Raw genomic sequence first — 23,928 nt, 5'->3', positions numbered from 1 at the left:
CAAATTTCTCAAGAGAAATAGTTGAACATATGGAACACTACAAATAAACGGTGGCTCATCAAGAAGCAGATCCAGAATATAACTCCCCTAAAAACATCCAGCTTACTCATTTGATATAGTTGTTATTGACTGAACTTTAGAGAAGTTGTCCAGCTGCGTCTTTATGCTAAGCTAAGCTAACAACATCCTGACTCCAGGATCTGTACTACAAAAAGCTGCATCCCCAAAGTCTGGAACTCTTTTTTTAAACTCTTCCACTGGTATTCATTCATTCCCAACTTTCATCCTAACTTTAATATATATATATATATAATCGTAGATCGGTTTGCAAAATCTGCTCAGCATTGCCATAAAATATATATTATGATTGTGAAGAATTATAGCAATCGTCATATTTGAGTAGATTTCAAGTCTCTACAAAGAGATTTTCATAGTATCATGAAGGGAAAGAAACAAATGGCTGTCTGGAACACCTGCAGCATGACAGACAGCTTTGGCAACAGTTTGTAGTAAACATGCAAACTTGATATCTGGATTCTGATTCAGTCGGAATCCCCATCAGAAAAATGACAGTGTCTACAAGTAATAAAGTGAACAGTGGCAGTTACACTGGCTTAAAATATAATAGGTAATAAAAAACTGGTGGCACATGTAGTTCTGCAGTGACTGACTGACATTTAAATATTATTAGTTGTACAGGAGGAAAAATGCTGTGGTGATGATGACACTGATGAAGAATACAGTACTGCGTGTGTGTGTGTGTAGTGGCGATAGTATTTACATACCGTAAGTATTTCTCTAAAGTAACTGTAATTGTTTGCTGCAGGGTTGGAAATTCAGATTTGGAGCGATCCACAGGAATCGATCAACTGAACCTCACTGTTATAAATCGCTATTCTGTATTTCTGTCAAAGTCGCTGACCAACATGTGGTTATTGACCCCAGAGTTCTGGGAGCTTTAGTATTAAACTGCACTTGCTATAATCATGGGTGGTGCCAGATCAATCAGGAACAAAATTTGAAAGCCACAATATGTCATTTCTGAAAGTAGACCACTCCCTCCTCACACCTCTTCCACTTCCACTCTTCCCAGCCCTTCAACTGCATCCTTATTCTGTGCTGTGCTGACTCAGCTGATGCAGCTAATTATCAGCATATAATAATAATCAGGCTAATGGTCAGGTAATGGAAGCTTAACTCAACTTCAGCAACACATGTGTTTGATGTGTGTGTATGTGTGTGTGTGTGTGTGAGAGAGAGAGAGATTTAATTCTTGATCTCCAGAATAGAGGGGTTATGGTCGAGAATGGCCAGAATGATTCTGTCCATGTACTGCCTCAGACGCAGGTTGATCTCCTCCTGCTCCTTCAAAGCATCTACCAGCTGAAAGAGACAGAAAAGACAAACACATTTGAAGGGTATTCACGTAAAAAACAAAACAACCTTTCATCTATCCAATAGCGGAAGACTAACCTCATCTCTGGACGCGTTGTCGATCTCGGCTGCCAAGCACTGGGCCTTGCTTTGACAGGAAAACAGGTTTTTAGCCTCATACAAACTCAGACTGAGAATCTGAGCGTTCAGGTCATCATTCTGATCCCGCAGCTTGTAGTTCTCCTATGGGAGCAAATACAGAACAAATCCTCAGAGAAGATTCTGGATGTGTGGTGTCTCTAACACAGAAAGTGCAGTACAGTATCAAAAGGTTCTTAATAAGATAGTCTCATTTGAAAGTAAGAGAATATGTGAGAGAAACATTATCACATTAACCAAAAGTAAATTTGTGCTATATAAAATGTCTCCATCTAAAATTACCTAAATTATTAATGACAAATAGTGATGATATGATATGATATGATACCATGGTTTGTAAAAAATATTTTTAAGGGATGAGGCATACCCTGCGGACGTGTTCTACACATCATTACAATGTATACCATCAAGTACCTAGACTGTGGCGGCCAATGTGTCGCTCTCCAGTTTCCTGATGAATAAAAACTTTGCCGTTTCTGTATTGTAAATCTGAGTGCAGAGCCCTTTGGCCTGCTTGCTTTCCCTGTCACAATCAAACTGACCATCAGTGGTCCTTTAAAACATCTATTATGTTTTCATCATCCTCTGCAGACGGAGAGACCTTGGCTTAACACTGGTAAAAATGTACCATTTCATCACTTGTATCCCCCCTCACCTACTCTGACCAGACATCTCTAAAAGTTATAATCGGGAGTTTGGTTCGATGAAAATGTTCACATGCAGTTTTGTAAAAGAAAAAAAAACCCAAACACACAATGCACAAGGTATTAAATGAAAAGAAGTGAAAGCCTTGAAAGAACAGAAGTTGGAGTGTGTGTGAACCTGTTTCAGTCTCTTGACTTCATGTTCCATTTCACTCTCCCTGGTCTTGGCGTTGAACTCGGATAACCCCTTGCCTTGCCCAGGATGCTCCATTTCCAGCTTAAACAGCTGCAGATACTCCAGCTCCCGGCGCAGATCATCAATCAGCTGCAAGAAGTAGATGAGATCAAATCCAAGTGCTAAACATTGTTCACATACTTCTTTGTTAACTAGATTGACTTGCCTCTTGCATAGACTCTTTCTCCTTCTGAAATGCATGGCGGTTTTGCCAGAGCTTATCCAGTATCTTCCTGTAGAGGTCCATCTCATCTTTCAGCCTCAGATTAGTGTCCTCCAGCTTGTCTGTCATTCTCTGCTTGTCCTGGAAAGAAACAAACATGTTGGGCAAATCTGCTTTGTTATGGTCGGGTCAACTATCTGTGTTTTCTCCTTTTTGCAGTTACATCTCCATAATTTCCAAATCTCAGCAACTAACTTACACTCGATTAAAATAGTATCATTACTTGATGGCCAAAAATACAAAGAACAAGGAATAAGTAATACACTAGAATTATCCTTTGAGTGAGCCACACTTACCTGGTCCAGTTTCTCAGTCTGAGACTTGAGTCGACACACATTTAACTTCATCTCTCCATTTTCCTCTTCTAATTGCTGTAACCTGTGTAGCACACATGTCACTATGGTATTATAACCAGCATCACAAACTTCAGGCACAGTACTCCACACTAGTTTGAATGTGCTAAATGAACGTCCCTGTCTTTCAAACATTATATGGTCAGAGGTGAAGACAGCAACAATCCTGCCAGCCTCCCCAACTCCGTTCCTGGAGAGACCAGTATGTCCTCCACTTCTGTTTCTTCTTCTATTTTTAAATTCTGTCTCAACTTCCTTTAATCGATCAGAAAGTCTAAACGATCCAAAGAAGTGTTTTCACACAGCAAATAAACTCAACCATGACTCAGGTTAAGGCAGACCGAGACCCCCTCTTTTGGAAGGTCTTAATTTTGGTGCGTTGGTATTTACTGTCGTGTGAGGGACATTCATTTCACATGTGTTATTTTGTCGCCGACTTAACAAGGTAGGTGTCATCTTGAAAATGTTAAAGATGTGGAATATGGGAAGAAACAACAAGTTAATGATGCGTTTTGTCTTTGGGATGGATGGTGTATTTCTTGATGGGGTTACCTATTACAGAGCAGGTCCATCTCGAAGTTTCTGTCTCGCTCCATCTTGGTGTAAGCCTCCCGGTGCCTCTTGCTCTCCTCCTCCAGACACTGGTCTGCCCTCGTCTCAGCATCCTTCACCTGCTCCTCCAGCTCATGGACCCTGGACAGAAAACACAGGCACACAGTGCGGAAAAAAACGAATTACACACAACATACGCTATGTTTAACACAGTGCTTCAGATTGGGTCAGATGGAGGTGTATTATTCCTAGATGGTTATCTAGACATGCAAAGCAAATAGTCCAAAACAGAAAAAAGCACCTGAGATGTGTGTGTGTGTGTGTGTGTTTTCCTACCTGTGGACTAGTTGTGTGTTTTCATGTTTAAGTTTCGATTTGAGGTCACCGTTTGCCAGACTGTCACTTTCCAACTCTGTCACCTTCTTCTCCAAATAACTGACCTGAGGGAAACAATCAAGTATTTAACTCATGAGGCTGCAGCTAGAAAAGAGCAAGGTTTGTGTTATACAATTTGTATCATAAAAATTCCCTAGGAGGGTAAACTGAGGGTGAGAAGGTTGAGGCTCAGTTCGTTTAAAGTCTCTTGCATTAATTCCACTAGCTTATATGTAGCATGTCAGCATTTCCCCTCAAGTTAAGAAGAAAAGTCCATAATTTTATATCAGGACCATTAAAGGTTCAGTGTTTAGAATCTACTGACATGTAGTGATGAGGTTGCATGTTGCAGCTGAATACCCCTCACCTCACCCTCCCCTTCCAAACTTGAAAGAGAACCTGTGGGAGCCTTCAGTTGTCATAAAAACTCAAAAGATGTTTAGTTTGTCCAGTCTGGGCTACGGTAAAAAACATGGCAGCCTCCGTAGAGAGGACCCGCTCCTGATGTAATTATAAAGTATTTAAATAAAAAAGGCCCATTCTAGGATAAAGAAAACAACAATTTGTCCATTTTTAGATGAAACACACTGGTGAAAACATCACTGGGATTATTATATATTACATTTCTGCCAATAGATCCTTTTAAATGTTTTTTTTTATTTTTTTGCTTCTTTACATCATAACAAACATATTTAGGATCATTAAGAAGAATCATCTGACTTTAGCTTCATATTCACCTTATACATAGAGTTGTATTTAACTCTGAGCAAGAAATGAAAAACTCTTCTTTAATTAATATACTGTACAGAAACTGCATGATGGTGATGATCAATATCATGTAATGTGTAGTAACGGAAAATGGTTTTGTACTTTCTCTGTGATGTCGAGATCACAGGAGTCGATGCTGTCGGTGAACAGATCCTCGGTGCTGCTGCCCTGACTCGACCCAAACACACTGTGGTTGGCCTGGAACAGCTGACTGCAGAGAGGAGAGGACACAGTGGAAACTAAAAGCACCGTTAGCACATTATCACCCCCTGAACAAGCTGAGGATGTGTTTCAGAAGCTGCTCCTCCATCACAGCTCTAATCATCGTAGTCACTGTAGCAGTTTTATTTTAATGCTCATTAGTGGGAAGGTCAGGTCACTCACCGTCCAAATGCTGTGCTGGTTATCTTTCTGTTAGGGCTGAAACAAGAGAGAAACTCAGTCACACACACACACACAGCTTTGCAGTATGTGCTTTTAACATTCCACCTTCTGTTCCTACTTACACTTCTTTATACAGATTCACCTACTCCAAACACTACCTCTGCCTTAGTGCTGACACTGTTGCTGTCTGCTGCTGGCTGTGCTTAGAGCCTTTAGTCTCTGATGCCATTATCAATGTCACAAACTCTTATGATCTGCTTTGCGTATTCTTGAACCAAAAACCTGCTATTTGTTCCTGCCCTTTATAAATCTCTCACAAGCTGCTTTCAGACATGCACTGAACTCCAGATAATATGTGTTAACAAAAATGTCCCAACAAGAGACTCTGGAACTTCTTCAGAGTTTCTCCTTTCAGCCCCCAAGCAAATACTCTGGATAATGTACAAAAAACAAAGTTCTGACCCATTTGTGCAGATTTTCTCTAGATTTCATGTCTGAAAATGGCTACGTAGAGAAGAACTTACAACCAGTCACTCCACCAGACTGGGATACGGTTGCTATAGCAACATATAAGGCTCCCTTTAATATGGATGCAACATCTAATGCTGAGAATGTATAAAAGTGTTTGTGTGTGTTTTACCTGTTGGCCTTGAGGTTTCGAAGTCGAGCCTCCAGGTCATTGAGTAGATTCACCTTCTTGCAGCACTGAGAACAGTAGATGTCCAGCAGCTCACTGTTATATAGTTGCCGCATCTTCTGGGGCGTCTGCCCCGCACTGCAAATACAAAGAATATAACAACTCTTTGAAACAATTCCTATAACGATTCCTGAGGAATCATCTCCCAGTTTCAGTTTGGGAGGCAGAAATCCTCTCTACATTTAACAGTGGGTTTAAAACCTTCATTTTTGATCAAGCTTATAGTTGAAGCTGTCTCAGGTCTGCCTTGGACAAACCTCTATCATTGCTTTTGTCATTCTGCTCCCTTCATCTGTGTCAGTTGTAAATATTGTTGTATTCCTCACAAGTGACTCTCTCTGAGGTTTTGTTTTTGTAGTTTTTCCTCTCTCTTGTCGAGGGTTAAGGGCAGAAGATGTCACACCTGGTTAAGTATGAAAATTGTGATCTGTGATAAAAAGCTCCACAGATATAATTTGATTGTTTGATTAATTAAGTAATGTTTTGTAGCTGTAAGCAGCTTTTCTGCTTAATTTATCCATTGCATTGTGGGAAAAGTGTTAAATAAAAAACATTGCTTTAAGAAGTCAAAATCAAACAGTGAGTATGTGATTTAGAATGAGCACAAAGCCAGACCACGGACCTCGAGGGAAGCGAGGATCCCAGGTCTGAGAAGCCATTTGTTCGGTTGTCTTCTTCAGGGCAAGGGCTGCTGGGAATGAAATCCACATCCTCCCCCTCACCGTAGTCCTCAAACTGCTCCTCACCAGAGATGACGGACGCAGACGCTGAGCCAGCGAGTTGGCTTGGGTGGCATGGGAAATATAACGACAATGAGGATTGACAAAGTCTAGGAACAACCAACTAACGGGTCCTAATCTGGGCTCATTCCCCTGATGTGTGACTGACCTGTCTTTTCTTGTTGGGTGCAAAGAGTCAGAGGTGTTGGCGTTTTCAGTGCTGCTGTCCATGTCACACTCCCCATCAGGACCACAACCCTCCCTGTACACACTGCATTCAGGGAAGGAGCGGGTGCACATGATGATTGGATTGGGCAGCCTGGTCTCACCGTTCTACACAAACACAAGAAACACATGTGTGTGAATATTAAACACTTGTGTGTCAGTTATTGCGCTCAGTAACAAAAGGGACAGGAGTTTGAATATTTGTATTGTGTGCATATTATTCAGTTCAAACACAAAGACCACTTTGTGATTCAAATTAAGTTGCATGGGGTCCGTTATAACTTTTGCAAAACTACAGCCCGAATGGCAGAGAAACCAAAGATATCTCAGGGTACTCAAGGTTGATAGCATCATTTTACTACATAAAATCGAACAAGTAATAAGTAATAATAGTAAACTAAGTATTCATGTAACACCTGCTTATGTGTGTGTGGTGTGTGTGTGTGTGTGGGGGGGTGCTTGTGGACTCTGATGATTTGTTTGCTGTGAGTGGAACTTGCGGAGATGTAATAAACCAATATCACAAAAGCTTGAGTGAAGTGAAATGATCCCTACAGTGGCCAAGTCAATGTCACAGGCACATGCCACTGTCAGAGTAAAACGATGTGGGAACATGGAAATCAATTCCGATTGCAGTTTGTTGTTGTTTCCTGTAAAAAAAGGGATATTAAAAAGACATATGAAATATGTAACCACTTGTAATATGCAGCCAATAACTCATACCCACAGTCTCCATCCAGATGGTCAGATTTAAGTATTTAAACCTAACTGTTCTGACAAAACAAGCACAGGTTCAACTGTTTTATTATTAACTCTTGAGTCAAAAAGGAGCAGAGAGATGTGACACATTTTAAATGTCATTGCATAAATTGTAAGTATAGACCTTCTCTAAACTTAACCTCCGTAAAACAAGATTTGCAGCAGTTTCAGAAGAAAACTACCTGTAGTGACATCAAGATTAGTTCAACAGAACACAGCAGCCTGGCATAACCTACAGCTCATAACCACAGCTTCTGAGAACACAGTAATAGGGATTTTGTTCTGTTTAACACAAATTAAACCTGGTTTTAACTTGAATCAGCAATTGAATATCTTTTTTCTCTTCATTTTTTCCTCACAGAAGTATTTCATTTGATGTGGTATCATTAAGTATGTTTTAAACAGAATTAATACAGCTTTGTGGCCCGTGTAGTATTTGGCCTGGATGATCTCTGGAATTGATTTATCTCATACAGTGTGGGATGTAGCATGCCCCAGATCAGTCTGTTATTAAATTATGCATGTCACTGTCTGGCTACACCCAACTGAGGGGCCATGGCAAGGTACACAACAAGTCTCCCTCTTACAAACACACATGTGCACATCCATGCACACCTTACCAAAAATGTGTGTGAGCCACATGTCCCCTGTCCAGTCCAGAGCCAGTGTGTCCTCCTATTAACCACCTGGCATCTTTAACCACAAAGGTAGTACTGAGATGAACCAACCGTCTTCCTGAAGCTTGAAGGCACCGCGTGTTAAAATCTTGAACAGAAGCATCTCTCAGCACAGCTCAGTCATTTATATTCCAAAACACACTGAAGCTTTAGCTGGGACAAAGCCACACCTCCGTCTGGCTCACTGGGTGCAGCCCACTGGCATGGTGCTGGTTTGTGCTGGATGGGCGTGCCAGTTAGATCTGACACATGCTCTGTGCTGAGAGCTCGTTCATTCTATGGTATCTCGTCCCAACAAGGACCACTACCACTGATTCTCTTAGATCATCATCCATCGTTGGTCAGCTAATGAAGCTCAGAGTCGCAGCCGTCCCCTCATATACCTCAGCACACCATCTAAAAGGGTTCCCCCACACACCAGTACATACCAAGCAGCCCAGCACCATGGCCAAATAGAGAATAGCTTTCCTCTCTCGCACTCTCTTGTTGCTAAGCAACAGATCAGTTAAGCTAATCTCTAGCAGACATAAGCAATCCTGTACTGCTACATACACACAGTAACATGTGATATTTTGCACATTTAAATATATACTGTTGTCACTTATGAGGCTGTGCATGGTGGAATCCACACATATTGACTAAAACAGAGTTTCAATAAATGGAGGCTCATATGGAGGCAAATATAATTAGAATTACCGCACTGCGATTTTATGCCTCCGCCAACCAGTGCAGTTTCTGTGTTTCCAAACTTAGACTCAAAAATTCACAGACAACGGACTTTACCTGGTAAACGTAACCATTGTCGGTAACAGATTGCTGGTTGGAGGTCGCACTCCGGGGACCCAGAGCCATCTTCAGAATCTCCTCACAACCTGGAAGAGAGAGAGAGAAAGCTATGTCAGTGGAGTGACAGTGAGTTCAGATTAAATAACATCAGTAGATGCTTGGTGAAACTCCTTCCTCTCACTCAAACTGTCAGTTAGACTTGTTGTGGAGTGTTTAATGGTGTATTGGAATAAAATGATCTCACTGATTTAGAGTGGGTCTGAGAAAGTAAGCCAGCCAGGAACAATAGCAGAGGGTAGATTAACCTCAAGAAAGTTGCGTGATGGGTAAAAATAATGTGTGCAGTGAAAAAAAAAAAATTGCTGCAGTATTTCTAGCATCTAGCGTCAGCTGCCTACGACACCACTTTGATCCTTCACTACCCCTCAGATTACTGTCACTACTGACACAGAACTGGCTACTGAATCAAAATGGATGATATAAATACACAAATAGCTTGTGGTAAGCGCGAGCTAGCTCAGCACGTTGTCAGTGTGGAAACACACCAGCAGCTGCAGGAGCCCAGACAGACACTTTTCCAAGAACTCAGCGTGTGTGTTTAATCAGCGTGATGGGGCGGGTCACGGGTCTACAAATGCCTTTGAGATAATTAAGGTTAAGGAATCAGGTCCGGTTTGGAGCTTTGTAGGTGTGGACTGGTGCAGGTTTGCAAATTAACCAGTGAAGAGGGTAGTTCATTTACACTTTGGAGTTAAAGGCAGTGCCCACAGACACTTTGCATTCAGAGACAGGTGTCACACTGGGATTCAGAACATATGATCAGTGTCAGCAGAATATAATTAATAATAGTTTGTTTTTTATCAAGCCTGTATTGATTGAATTGTGTATTCTTCATCACCAGTGCCAGGCAGTTGTGTTATGTAGATACAAAGATAAATTAAACCAAAAAAGGTCAGATATGGAATATTACACCGTAAGTGAGCACTGTCGTTTTGGTTTGGAGGAGGGAGGTGTTATCAGCTTGAACTCATGTTTATCCCTCTGTCCTTTTCAAGGCGATAAAGATGATGTTACTTTCAGAAAAATGCTGCAGGAAGATTATTCAGGAATATATTGTAAGACAAGGACATTGACACTATTCACAGTCACCTCTGTAATGTGAATATTAAGGAACAGTTACTTAGCTTAGCACAAACACAGGTCAGAGATGCAAACAGCTCGGCTGCCTCTGTCAGAAGGTTCCAGAGGTCCCTTACCAGTGTGTCTACAGCTCATTACACACATAGATTAAATCAAGTATTTAGCTTTCTTACCTTTGATAGCAAACACTCCATGGCAAAAGTCTTTAAAGTTGATTTTCCCATGAGCATTAGGATCCAGGTGCCTGGTCAATGCCTTAACCTGCAAGAGATAGAAGTCAGGTCAAGTTCATTTCATTAATATAGCATTAAATCACAAAACTCTGCCCCACATGTCTCCATAATATGGACATAATATGGAGATCGGATCACATTCGGAAGTGGTCTGGGATGCATTTTGGTAGTGTGAGGGCAAATGTGTCCTGGGCCCAAGAGATGACTGATTTCCAAATGTAAATCTATTGGCATTGATTCCAGGCCCTGCTGGCTCTGTTCTCACGCTCTCACACAGACAGGCACTGTATAGTCAGTCTGGCGAAAAACAACATAATTTATATTTGCAAACGGAAATGAATTATGTGTTTATTTGTCTACTAGTGATTGAAACTCTCAGAATGGATATTAATACCAGGCCTGAACAGGGCCAATAATGCAGGTATCAGTAGTATGAGGACACTCATCAATCAATACTATTCTGCCAGTACTACTTATTTTAAATGTAGCATTTATCCTTTTTAGATGGAACTGTCTTGGCAACATGAACATGGACTAAACAGCATGTCAGAAGAAAATCATAGATATGCTGCGTGATGGAGACAAGTAAGACCTCTGGGATACAGTGGCTTCAGTAATTATTCAGAGCCCTTCACTTTTTGCATTGTTTTTGTGTTGTAGATAGATGCAATTTACATTTTGTATCAGTCTACATTGAATAACACATTATGACAAAGTGAAAATCTCTCATTTACATAAGCATTCACATCCTATGCTGTGATATTACAAACTGTGGTCAGGTCCATTTTGTTGGATTTAATTATCCTTGAAATGAGTCTAGAACTTTACTATAGTTCAGATGTGGCAAAGTGAGCTGGCTGAGAGGCACACCCCCGTGTATGTAAGGTCCAACAATTCACTGTCAAGTCAGGACAAAGTTAATAAGTCCAGGAAACTCTCTGTGGGCCACTATGATGAGATGATGGTGAGACATAAATAAGGACAATGGCATTAAACTATTCCTAATCCAGGAGCACAGTGACCTCAGTAACTGTTTGTATAGTTGTCCATCTGGCCGGACTGAGTAACTGGTACAGAGCCTTGGTCAAAGAGGTGACCACAACATGAATTGGTCCCTAAAGGAAAAAATACCCACATAATGCTTTAGTTGCACAAAAACAATGATATCCCAATAACCAAACAAATATTGAAAGACAAAGCATTTGTATGAAATGCATTATATGTGCTTTGATAAATATTGCATTTCATCTCTAGTGAATATGTGTGTGTCCTTGTGTAAAGTAGAGTAGCAGCAATGTGATTGCAAGAAAATACATCAGGAATAAAAATCTCATTTCATACTGAATGCTGCAATCTGACACTACAGTGAACTCTCCAATCACACAACCACTCATATCGGTTTCTATGGTGAGGAGAACTATCTGATGAACAAATGTAAACACAGGACTGGTGCAGAGCATCATCTCATAGGCAGTTTTCAGCAGCTCGGTGGATCATTTCCTTACTTAATCAACAACCGATCCACTCAGACTCCTTGTGAAGCTCTTATCGTCATGGTGACAACGAACACAGAGATGGGAGGAGAGCAGTGGAGAGGGGAGGAGGACGATGAAAAAGTACCTTCCTTTTAGCACAGCTGAGTTATTTTTAGCGATGTGCTCTTGGTGCTCAGCCGCCATGACAGCTTCAAGGAAAATCCACTCTCTCGGTTAGTTATCATTTATGTGGAATGATCGGTACATTCCTTCCTGAGGTAACACTGCTTGCCATTTCTCCACTTTAGTGGACTTCTGTCTCTCCTTAGATCGAAACAAACGTCATCAAATATCCTGGTGCAAACAAAAGAGTTTTTCCAGCACAGGGACAACAATGTCACTGAGGCATCGGGTGGTAGTATTTATGCATTTAAAAGAGAGCTTGTGTCTTAAAAACCAGTGAAGTGCAATTATTTTGCCAAAGTACTACAAAAGTTAAGCTTCATCATATAATCTACACCATTGCTCTTAACATTCGCTGATTCTTAACCAACAGGTAAAGGTACATTCAAACAGATTATTTTTTGCTTCTTCTCCACCAACCAAAAAAGTCACTGCAGTTAGTTTATTTTAACAATGTCTGTATTTAACAAAGTCTCTGCTGGTTGGATTTCATTACGTACTGAAAAATAGATAAATAGATCAAATCTGGAGACAATGTCAGCATATACACACCCTCTACAATTACATCGCACTCAAAGAATCTGGCCTTTGACAATTAAATGCTCCATAAGCAAATACATACTATTACAAAATACTCTCATTCCACAATCTATGAACTTGAACAGAGCAATAAACTGGGCAGAGAAGCTGTGTGAACACCTCTCTGCAGAAATCATTCCAAACACACTGGTTAAGACCTTGAATTTTTCAGCAAGAACTTGATCTAAACAGTATTTGGCTTCAAATCTTTAGGGTGTGATGTGAAGATATCATAGGCTAGAATAGCAACCTGTGTGGTGGTAGGCAATCAAACAATAAACATCCTGGAACTACTGGTGTTGAACCTGGACCTGGGACAGTGCGCTCTCCATGGTACTGAAGCTAAGGCTGAAACTGGCTGTGGCTCCTCCTGTTAGCCACAAAAAAGCACATCACATACACATTTAGATCTCTCTTTGGAGCTAGTCTGTCAATATGCATCTCTCTCTACAAGCTCTCTACACCTAGATTCAGCGTTGTCTATCCCATTCTTCCAGAAGACCCTCTCAAGCTCCTTCCGATTGGATAAGAAGAGTCTTGGCCTGATAACTTCAAGTCTCTCAGCAGATGTTAAACATACTATTGATTATGGCCCTTTGGGCATAGACTGAATGGGAAAATTCACTTTACTTTATAACTAGATTGTCTCAGTGGCTGCTGCTTGACCGGCGCATGGAGACAGTCACAAGTGGAACACAAGGACAAAAAAGTGAAGTCTGATTGAAATCTGATGATCCAAGAATGCTCATCTCCCAAAACTATTCAATTACAACTGCAACGCATCTCTCCAAATCATAAATCAATAAACATCACACAGTGGACAAAGCAAGGCACTAGTCAGAACAATGCAGGAACATGAATATCTGGTCCGCTGAGGTTTCTGGGAGAAGTGAAACCACCAGTGGTAGAGGATGATACCAGTAAATGTACAGCATATCACGATGACTTATATTTAATGAGAGGTCAATAGTGAAATGGTTTATTTTTAAGAATTGGTTAATACCTGAGTTATTTCATTTTACTGATGCAAAGAATAAACATTTTTAATACTGACTATGCTATGTGCGAAAAACACTGTGCAATGGCCAACAACGAGGATAAGTAAAGCCATTTACCACTTTAAAAAAACAGTATGGTCCTTATAATATTGTATTGTTAAGTGTTAATTTGTGCAAATATATGCAAATAACCAGTGATATATTAGGAATCCTACTGGAATAGTTTAATGTCAAAACAAACTACTTCATTTTAAGTAAGGGTGTTTTAGCATTAACGTAACACTGTTAAGTCGTCTATACAGCCGTTTTAATGCCAATTAGGGCTGGGCAGTAACACAACATCAATAATTAACGCAAAATAATTTCATTCAATAGCAATATAACAAAAGTACGACATTTTATGCATACAGATATTGATAAATTGCTTATACATTATGCATACACAGTGAGGGAGTGTGGCACATGATTGAGCTCAGAGTGTGTTATTTAAGTGTGACAGCTTTCACTCTGGAGAAGATCTTTACACTTGAGATGATAATTATCGTGATATTATATTGAAGTAATTTTTGCCCTAGCGTCCAGCCTTAATGTCAATACCAGTGTTTTCTCTCAAGATTCAGTTCAGAAAAAAATAATCTCTTGCAATTGTGAGCCTGATGTGTTAAAAGCTGCTCTTCCTCTGGCTCATCGTTTGAATAACATGGAGCACAGAGGACACATGTCAGGTGGATGTGGAGGAGGCGATCTGACAGGTTTCAGCGGATCCTCTGTTCTCTCTGGAACAGCAGCCTGACACATCTGCAGCTGGCTAACGTGACAGTGGTGAGATGTGCATTTAATACGCAGGACGGGTCGTGTGTTTAAAAGCACACGATAAACCTGATGGAAACCAGTTGGAAAACAGAACGTGTGGAGAAGCTTGTGTGGTCTTCGGTCTCACCTCGTCTCCTTGTCCGAACTGAACACCGAGGTCCAGCAGGTGCTCCACCCGGATGAAGCCGTCAGCGTCCTCGTCACACACGTCGAAAACCTCCTTGAGCCTCCTCAGGAACTGCAGCAGCTGCTCCTGGTCTGGGAAAACGTGGCCTGCCATCGCGTAGCGGGCCCTCGTCGGCGGGAGACCCGGGTTTCTTCGTTAGATGGACGGCGAGAGAACCGGAGGGACGGAGGCCACCATCGCTCTGCTGCTCCGAACCGAACCTGAACGCACCGCTGCGGCCGAGACCTCAGCCTGTGGTGGCTGTGACGTCAGCAGCGTCGCTGGCTCGGGAGAAGTCACGGAAAAGAACGATGAGTTACGATTCGGAGACGAGGCGTTTACGTCACAGGCCAACTGCCAATTAATATTACGGCAGGCCTGTTCCCACGGTAACCACCCGTCACTTCCTGCTTCCCACAGTGCAACATTGTTTTTGCCCAGATTTGTCCAGCACCCCACATCCAGCCCACACACATGGAGGCATGATGACGCCTCTGTAGCCATCAATCAATCAATCAATAATCAATTCTTACAATAGCCCATATTCACAAATCACAATTTGTCTCATCGCCTTGAAGGGATAGTTCATGAAAAAATGAAATTTCCCTCATTATCTACTCACCACTATGGCGATGGAGGGGTGGGTGAAGTGTTTGAGTCCACAAAATACTTTTTGAGTATCAGGGGTAAACAGTAATGCAGCCGAATCTAATACTATTGAAGTAACTTGTGACTCCTTCATCATCAGAAAAAAGTCTCCATACTGCTCCTGTGGTGTCAATCCAGTGTCTATAAGCCCCAACAATTAACTCTTAACAGGATGATTTACACCAAGTTTTTAGCCCAAAATAGTTGGATTTGGCCGCAAGAGTTTATCCCTGAAACTCCAAAAGTGTTATGTGAACTCAAAACACCCACCCCTCCATCGGCAGAGTGGTGAGTAGATGAGTGAATTTTCATATGTCGGTGAACTATCCCTTTAACCCTCAACAAGAGTAAGGAAAAAGAGAAAACAAATTAACAGGGGAAAAAAACATAGAAACCTCAGAGAGCAACATGTATATCAAGCAGTGTTGTTATCATCAGTCCATTACGCTCCTGTTTGCCAGATCTGGGCCACAGCAGAACCATTTTAACATAGGTGCCCTTCATTTCTTTTGTGTTATTAGGACCATATTCACCATTTCTCACAAGGGCCACTATAGGTCCACATCCAGACCACACCTTACCTAGACATACGTTTTTAGATGAAACAATGTCACTCTAATGTTGCAATTTTTACATGTCATCTGTATAACTTCATGTTAGTATAAAACACTGTATGTACAACAAGTATGTTGATGTCTAACATTAAGTGCAAAAACCTTACTATTACCGTGTAGTAAATACAGATTTAAGATACAGCAAGACCTTAAAAATTCAATTTGATACAATGTAGAAAAAAATGATATTACATAACTTGTCAAAATTATGACTAGGTATAATCTCATAACCCAGACTTTTGAAATGTTCTGCATCCCTTGACCTACTATGACTTTTTTTATTATCTTTATCATTTCCACCATTTCAACTAAGCTTTTTTATATTTTGTTGATTAAATAATCATTTACCCCTCAAGGAAAAAATCTAATGTAGTTTTTATAAACATTTTTATTAGAAAACACTTTAAACAAGACTGATATCCACCGTCACATCATTGTATAAAAATCTAAACCAGTGTGTCCCATCCCTGGAAACAATCAGTCATTCTACCTACGTATTCAAATAACGGAATTTTGAACACAATTTAAATGCAACAGTTAAAAAAAAGGGGGGGAAGAGGATATAATCAATCATATTCCCTTCCTTTCCTGTATAATATCGTTTAGCTAAAATATGCCATGATAAGAAGTAACTCCAGATTTAACCTAGGAGCACAATTTGAATTTGACATAAAGTTAATGAGATAAAAAGGCATCTCCTTCCTGCAGGATCAGGTGAATGTAAAAACTTGTCTGATTTAAATGATCAGCCTTGGTTCCAGTAGGGAATCCCAGCGCTCTGTCACCTGCGGAGGGGAAGAAAAGACGTGGTTAAACTCTGATTAAACAAGAATTCAAACATATCATCGCAAACAGTACCTGAATGCCAACAGCTAAATCTTTCTGAATATGTAGCCGATTTTAACCAATTGCACCTTTCAACTGTTTGGATAATGTGTGAATGAGCTGACTCAGGAGAAAAGGGCTTTGAACTGGGCTCAAAGACAAACGAATGCTTTGGTTTTGACTGCTTGTGCTAACAGCCTGTGTCATTGTAATTGTAGATACACTGCTAAGGCTTACCCAAGCCCCTCTGGATACAGCGTACTCTACACTCTCCGAGCCATCAGCGTTCTGATAGACCAGGTCAAACTTTCCGGGTTCTACAGGAGCTGAGAGAGATGCAGAAAGTGAAGAAAGGAGAGCATTAGAACAGGAAGTGCACCAGTACCTTTTTGAAAGGTTTCGAGTTTTTCAATTGATGTTTTTCCCAGAAAATGTTTGAAGTGAAACCAGTCTTTCACATAATGAATTATTTTTTAATTTGGCATTTAAAAAAAAATAATTATTGTGTCAGTGGTGAAATGACTCTTACCTTGAGAGGCATGAATGAGTTGCAGCTCAATCTGTTTGGTTGTTAGGTCGAAGCTCACAATCTTTCCCTCCTAAAATGCACAGGAACATGGTTGAAACGGTCAAGTCTCTTCTACCAACTTTCTGACATCAGTCATATTAGATTATTGCAGCAGATAGGATTGCACTCACCTTATATTCTGATATTTCGGGCGCATAGTTCTCACCAAGCTCCAGCAGCTGTGAACACACACAGACAGGGATAACCCCACAATTAGCTACAGTCTTTACATTTCAGTCTATCAACACTGCGGTTTTAAATTTAATGATGTGATCCGTGTCATGATGAAAGATGCACCAGGACATGGTTCACCACCTGCATTTATAGTCATAACCACCACATCATAAATCATCATCACTGCAAAGGTGCTGTCCTCTTAAATTTTCACTCAGGAGTCTGGGACAGACAGAATGTCTCTGCCTGGTGATCAAGGTATGAGCTGGTGAGGGCTGTACTTAAAGTGGAGATAAGCGATGAAGAGCCTTAAAGTAATCAGTAAAATCTTCACATTAATTCTAAAACATACTGGGAGCCAGTGTAAACAGGAGTGTAAGAGCCACTATTCAGCCTGTGTGTGTAAAGTTAAATATTTGGTTTGATATTTTCTTATATTATCCAGGTTTGTAGTTTAAGTTTTGTAAAGTTAAATTATATTTTGTATAGTGTGTTTTCTATATTCAATTTTATTCTGTTTTGGGCGCTGTTTGCATCTTTTGTGATCACATCTCTTAGAGCAGGGGTGTCCAAACTACGGCCCGCGGGCCAACTGCGGCCCGCCATCCATTTTTAATTGGCCCGCATCAATGTCTAAAAATATAATTTATAAAAAAAAAAAATTATACTCAAAATTTAGTAGCACTCAAATGGCACTTACTTAAAGCACTTTGTTTTGCTTTATGGGGCCAGGCTTCTTCGACAGGGGAGAGGCCGGTGCATGCTTCGGTGTTTTCAGAGACACGCAAGAAGGGGCACGCAAGAGCCCTTGCGTGCTTGCGTGCCCCTTCTTTAGTGCTTGCATGCATTCACCAATTTTTGTAACTATACGACAAAGCTACGCAAGCCTCACGCAGCCCGCAAGGCTGTGATCGGTCCGCTAACTACATCCTTTCCAGAGTCATATTTCCGGTTTCATGCCCAATAATACCGGCAGAAACCAAGGAAGATTTAGAAGAACGGATATGGACCAAATAGAAGAGCACTTGGCAGAAGAGATCTGAAAGTTTGACCACTTGTATGACCCTTCACTGACTAAATACAAGGACACGCAGATCACCTACAATTCCTGGAAGGAGATCTCGGCTGACGTCGGTTTGCAGGTCGACGAGTGTACAAAGCTGTGTAGAAAGATCAGGGACAAATTTGTCCTCCAGAAAAGTAATAAAAGGTCGACAAAGACTGCCACACACAAAGAAGGTGTCTCTAAGGTTGTCTTCGACAAAAAACGTTACTCCACCTAGTGGTCTGGAAGTGAATTGCTTTGCTGACTTGCTAGCTGTCCCTCAGAACGCCGCCCGGCCCCCCGCCCTGAGCAACGCGACTGTCAACAGTCCACTCCAAGGCAGGGGGGCGTGGCGGCGCGAGTGGCCCAGTCCTTGGTATTTTTTTCTGTATGTGGCCCTCGGGACAAAAAGTTTGGACACCCCTGTCTTAGACCATATTATGCCCTGACTATCACTTTCATGGCTGAGACCCTCTGCTGATGCTCACTGTTGTGCTGTGTGCAGAGCACCTGGAGTCAGTGATATGTTCTTTGCTAGTGTACAGTGTCTGATGCTTTCTGTCAGTTACTGTCGTACGTTAGAATTTGCTCACTGTCCTAAGCAGCAGAATTAAGTGAGATCAGTTTCTCTGGAAGATCAAAGACAAACAGACAAAGTGTGCTAGGACACAGGAGGAGAACAATGTATGATATTATTTTTATTATAACAGCTGCTTTCTGATCCCGTTTCAGTGTCTGTGTTCATGAACCAGCTTTGGTTTACTCTTAATCCAAGAAACCCTCTCAACTCTGCTTTGTCTTTATTCAAATCAAAATGTACACTTGTTGGAGTTATTGATTGTTACTATAACTGAAGCTCTACGTCCCCAGGTGACGCGTCTCTGAGATGAAAGCAGCCTTACCTTGAAGGCGATCTTCTGCCCCACCTGAGGGGGGGCGGCCAGCAGCGGCAGAGAGCTGTAGTCCTGTTTGGGGCCGGTCTCCACTCCATTCTGCAAACAGACACACGCAGGAGACCAACAGGTTATTGATCCGGATCCCTTCCACAGTATTTCAGAATGGACAGGCAATACAATGGCATGTGGAACATTGGTTGTTTGTAATTGTTCTGCCAATGATAAAATAATGTGACAGAGGGAAGACTTATGTATTCCCTCTGTCACATTATATCACATTATATGAGATTTCATTAATGGAACTAAATGTTTGACAAAACCCTCCCCTGAAGAGTGCTTGTCCAATCATCGCTTAGCAACTATAATTAGGTACAACCTGTAAAGCTTACATTTTGTCACCAGTTGAAACGTTGTACCTGGAGTTATAGTAAAAGTTTTCAATCTAAAAAAAGTGGACGACAACATTTCCATCTCCGGGGAAGTGTTTCCGTAGCGAGGTTGATGTTTTCTAAAAACAAAAACTTAATAATGTGTCTGTAGCATAAAAGATTCCTACAGATCTTTCCTCTTCCTGTGTTTCCATAGTAATCTATAGGCCATGGGAGACGTACTGAGCTGTTCTACTTCAGTCCACAATATTACCACCACAATAAACATGGAGATTTCCACCATGTTGCTCGTTGTTTACTGCCTTGCAAATCATCTTTTGTAGGATCACACTGGATACGAGACAAGCACTATTGAACAAAACATATTCAAAAAACCCTTAAAAAAAAAGACTCCACCCTAAGAGTTTCAGTGCTTTCATATGACTACGCCCCCTGCAGGGACGTTTTTGGGGTAAAATGATTTCCTAAGACCGTGGTCCCTGCTGTGGAAACACAAGGAGCTCCTGCAAAGATTCCCAGTTCCAGGGGGAAGTTCCTGTGGTCAGAACAGGGCTATAGATCTTAGTGGTGGGGGGAAAATCGATTCTGTTCAGTATTGCGATATTTTGCGCCCGCAATTATATCGATACTGTAAAACAAAGTATTGCAATTTTTCTTTTTTTACAATTATATATGCAACAGCCGGCAAAGCGTGACGAGGAGAGTTTCAGAGTTTAAAAGATACCTGAGCATTCCTGGCACTAGTGTGTCTGCGGAAAGAATTTTCTCCACTGCAGGAGATATACTAACGGCCCAGAGGAGCACTTTAACATCTGAGCATGTTGAACAACTCCTTTTTCTGAACAAAAATGCCAATATTTCCAAATTAATTTAACATTTTGGGTCATGACCTTGCAGCCAACTGGACTGGACTCTAGTAGTACACATTTGTTTATTTTTCTCAATTTGATTGAAGCTCTAAGTTACTCTTATTTATATGATTATTCTCAGGTTTATTTTACTCTATTATGTCTGCTTGATGTTACTGTATTGTATTTAAATAATTGTAAGTTATGTGCTGGGAGCTCAGCGTTCATGTGAGAGGTCTCCTATTCAGAAAATAATTACAAAGGTCCTGTGTCCTGAATGTTCAAGGACAAAGTTTTTGCAATTCAGTTAATGTGTAGAAGACAATGTTGTTCACAGAATTAAATGTGACATTTGAAGTGAGTTGGGCAGTCTTATTTTCCTCATTTTTTGTAATGCCTTTGAATAATATAGGGGACATGAATCCCAGTATATATCGCAGGATCGAATCGCAATACTTGCAGTATCGCAATATATCGCAATACTATTGAATCGTGGCCTAAATATCGCAATACTATTGAATCGTCACATTTTTACCAATTCCCACCCCTAATAGATGTATAGGTGGGTGTGTACACAAGCAGACAAACCTGGATGACCACTGACTTGTTGCTCAGTGAATCAGTCTGGTAGCTTGGCTCCCTGGATCGATCATAGCTGAACTCGAAGCTGCCAGCCTGACCTCTGCCTCTATCCCGTCCCCTGTCTCCATGATCCCCACGACCGCCTTTCACGCGGGTGGAGCCTCTCCAAGGGGACCGCGGACCCCCCACACCGAACCCTGGAGGCAGCATCGGTTTCCGGATAACCAGCTGGATCTCTTCTTCTCCGTCGGAGCCACTAGACTCCGCGACTTTGCTGACAGGAGGCCGGGCCGCGGCTGCACAGTTTGTGGACTGCAGTGTGGAAGAAGCCGGCTGAGATTTTGAAGTGTCGTTTATTCTGCTTTTTGGAGATGAAGAGGTTAAAGTTTTGGTTTTTGCTGGGACTTTCTTAACGCTGGGGCCCTCATCAGAGGAGGAATCCGTTTCTGAAGACGATGACGGGGCACGTTGCGATTTTTTGGGGGTGGGTTTAACGACTGGAGGTGCCTTGGAACTAGCAGAGGTGGACGAGGGTGTTTTGGGGGCTGGTTTTTGAGCAGGTGGTCTTTTGGGAGCTTCATCTTCCTCACTACTGCTGCTACTGGAATCTGAAGATGAGACGGTGGGCTTCTTGCTTTGTATTTTTCCTTCTGCTTCTGGGGCCTTCTTGGCTCTTTTAACTGGCTGCTCAACACTAGCTGATGTTTGTTTGGTAGCTGGAGCTGGTTTGGGGGGGGCAACGGGGCTCTTTTCCTTGTCCTTCTTCTTCGACTTCTTTTTCTCTGCGTGCTTTTCATGTGACTTCTTACTCCTCTTGTCACCTGAAGCTTGTTTAGCGTCCGCCTCCAGACTCTCCTCGCTGCGTTTTTTCCTCTTTTTTTCCTTCAAGTCCACACTCACTTCAGTTCCTTCGGGCCCATCGTCCTCTTTGGGTCTCTGTCTCTTTTTACACTTTTTACTAGATGTATTTGGAGAGCTGCTGTGCCCGTTCACCTGGGGCAGAGAGTCAACCTTCACCCTGGAAAAGAAGAAACACAGTTTGAAAAGGCAAAGCAAAGATTTTGCCCTGAGGAAAATCTTTTACATTTCCAATTACGTTTTCAAACTTCCAAATATTTAACAAGGAACTGGGTCACAAAACCACTTAAACTAATGAAGAAGAAGAATGCTGTTAAACTCTGTAACTTAATTGAAATACTTGAGCCCCCAGGTCTGATGAAGATGTCTGAATTTCTATTTGGTGATTTACAGAATTAGCTTGATGAGCCTCAGTTGTCTTTACTTGAATATATGAGTTTATTACAACATATAGAGAATATTCATGTGCATACTTGGTCAAACCAAAAAGCTTAAAGTGAAATAGAAGCGTTCCCGTATTATTCCAGATGGGCGAGAATCTAAAGCTTTCCTGCAGAGGCCTTCAGACCGAACAGGTCGACCATCTGTGAAGCACAAATCAGGTCATACACCATTCAAAAAAGGTATGAGAGTGTGTGTAAGTAGCAAATTCCCATACACCATCAAAGTGTTTAAAGGTCCATAGTGTATTATTTATAGTTATCTAGTGTTGAAGGTGAATGTTGCAGCTGAATCCCCTTCACCTCACCCTCCCCTTCCAAACATGAAAGAGAACATGTGGGAGCCTTTGATTGTCATAAAAACTCAAAAGGTCTTTAGTTTGTCCAGTTTGGGCTACTGCAAAAAACATGGTGGCCTCTGAGAGGACACACTCCAGGTTTTAATATATGTATTTAAATATAAATGGCCCATTGTAGGGTAAAGAAAACAACAATTCTTACAATTTAGATGACACACACTAGTGAAAGCATCACTAGGAATACTTTACATTCCGTTTCTGCCAATAAATCCCTTTCACCTGAATCCAACACACTGGAAACTTTTTAAATATTCTTTCTGGTTTATTCCATGATACTTGTGTTCTCTTCATTGCCTGCTGTTTGATTCTGAAGTTCTGATCACTGTTGGAGTTGCATCTCTGCAGAGGCCCGTTAACAAGGCTTCCCTCCGTGCACATGCAAACACGCACGCACCTGACGCTGTCGTTGTCCCGCACCACCAGGATGTGCTCGGTGTGAGGCAGGTAGCAGTCGTCCACGAAAAGGCTCAGGATGCTTCCGGAGCTCAGCTCGAACTTCTCCCTGATGACGCTCTCCAGGTCCGCCACCACGCGACACGCCTTCAGGTCCACGAGCAGCCAGCACATCCGGCAGTGCACCACGGCAGGGGGGGGGTAGTCGAACAGCAGGCGCACGCGGATGAAACTGCTGCTGTTGGCGTCCATGACGGGCACCGAACACACCGAACACACCGAACACACGCCACACCGGTGCTCCGACGGAAACAGAAAGGACTGCTTTTCCGGGGAGGTTTTTCAAAACAAGAGCGTTGACCCTTGAAGGATTTATCCGCCCCCGTTTCAATTCTCCTCCCCAACCTTTTAGCTATGGAAGACCATACATGACTTAAGTATAAATAAATAAATAAATAAATGTATAAATAAATACAGAAATAAATTAATAAATTAATAAAAAAGGAAATACAGAAATTAATACAGAAATAAATAAATACGTTAATAACAACAAAACTGTCTAAATAAATGCCTTAAATATATTTTATTTATTTATTTATACTTAAGTCATGTATGGTCCTCCATATTTAGCACACACACACACACACACACACACACACACACACACACACACATACGCTCACACACACACACACACACACACACACACACACACACACACACACACACACACACACACACACACACACACACCTGAAGGCAGTAACACCAC

The 23,928-nt window shown here is 41.5% G+C and overlaps 2 protein-coding genes across 2 annotated transcripts; both read right to left on the bottom strand.

Moving 5' to 3' along the window:
* Positions 1 to 1,266: 1,266 nt before the first annotated feature.
* rab11fip4a (RAB11 family interacting protein 4 (class II) a) lies at positions 1,267 to 14,631 on the bottom strand. Its single transcript, XM_061090678.1, has 15 exons — positions 14,479 to 14,631; positions 10,244 to 10,331; positions 8,928 to 9,016; positions 6,653 to 6,816; positions 6,387 to 6,548; positions 5,708 to 5,842; positions 5,068 to 5,103; positions 4,786 to 4,894; positions 3,877 to 3,980; positions 3,541 to 3,681; positions 2,932 to 3,013; positions 2,579 to 2,716; positions 2,356 to 2,502; positions 1,474 to 1,617; positions 1,267 to 1,383 (listed from the first exon to the last, which is right to left on the bottom strand). The coding sequence occupies exons 1-15, from the start codon at positions 14,629 to 14,631 to the stop codon at positions 1,267 to 1,269; spliced, it is 1,809 nt and encodes a 602-aa protein (XP_060946661.1).
* A 1,518-nt stretch (positions 14,632 to 16,149) lies between these two features.
* coil (coilin p80) lies at positions 16,150 to 23,451 on the bottom strand. The gene is made up of 7 exons (XM_061090077.1): positions 23,158 to 23,451; positions 21,113 to 22,124; positions 19,294 to 19,383; positions 17,304 to 17,351; positions 17,134 to 17,203; positions 16,842 to 16,930; positions 16,150 to 16,564 (listed from the first exon to the last, which is right to left on the bottom strand). Exons 1-7 carry the CDS (start codon positions 23,406 to 23,408, stop codon positions 16,517 to 16,519), a joined length of 1,608 nt encoding a protein of 535 aa, XP_060946060.1. The 5' UTR covers positions 23,409 to 23,451; the 3' UTR covers positions 16,150 to 16,516.
* Between the last annotated feature and the right edge of the window lie 477 nt (positions 23,452 to 23,928).

The sequence above is a fragment of the Limanda limanda genome, chromosome 17, assembly GCF_963576545.1.
Source record: "Limanda limanda chromosome 17, fLimLim1.1, whole genome shotgun sequence".
In the NCBI taxonomy this organism is placed as follows: domain Eukaryota; kingdom Metazoa; phylum Chordata; class Actinopteri; order Pleuronectiformes; family Pleuronectidae; genus Limanda; species Limanda limanda.
Note: the sequence above shows the minus strand (reverse complement) of the source record. Positions and strands in the feature narration are given on the sequence as shown.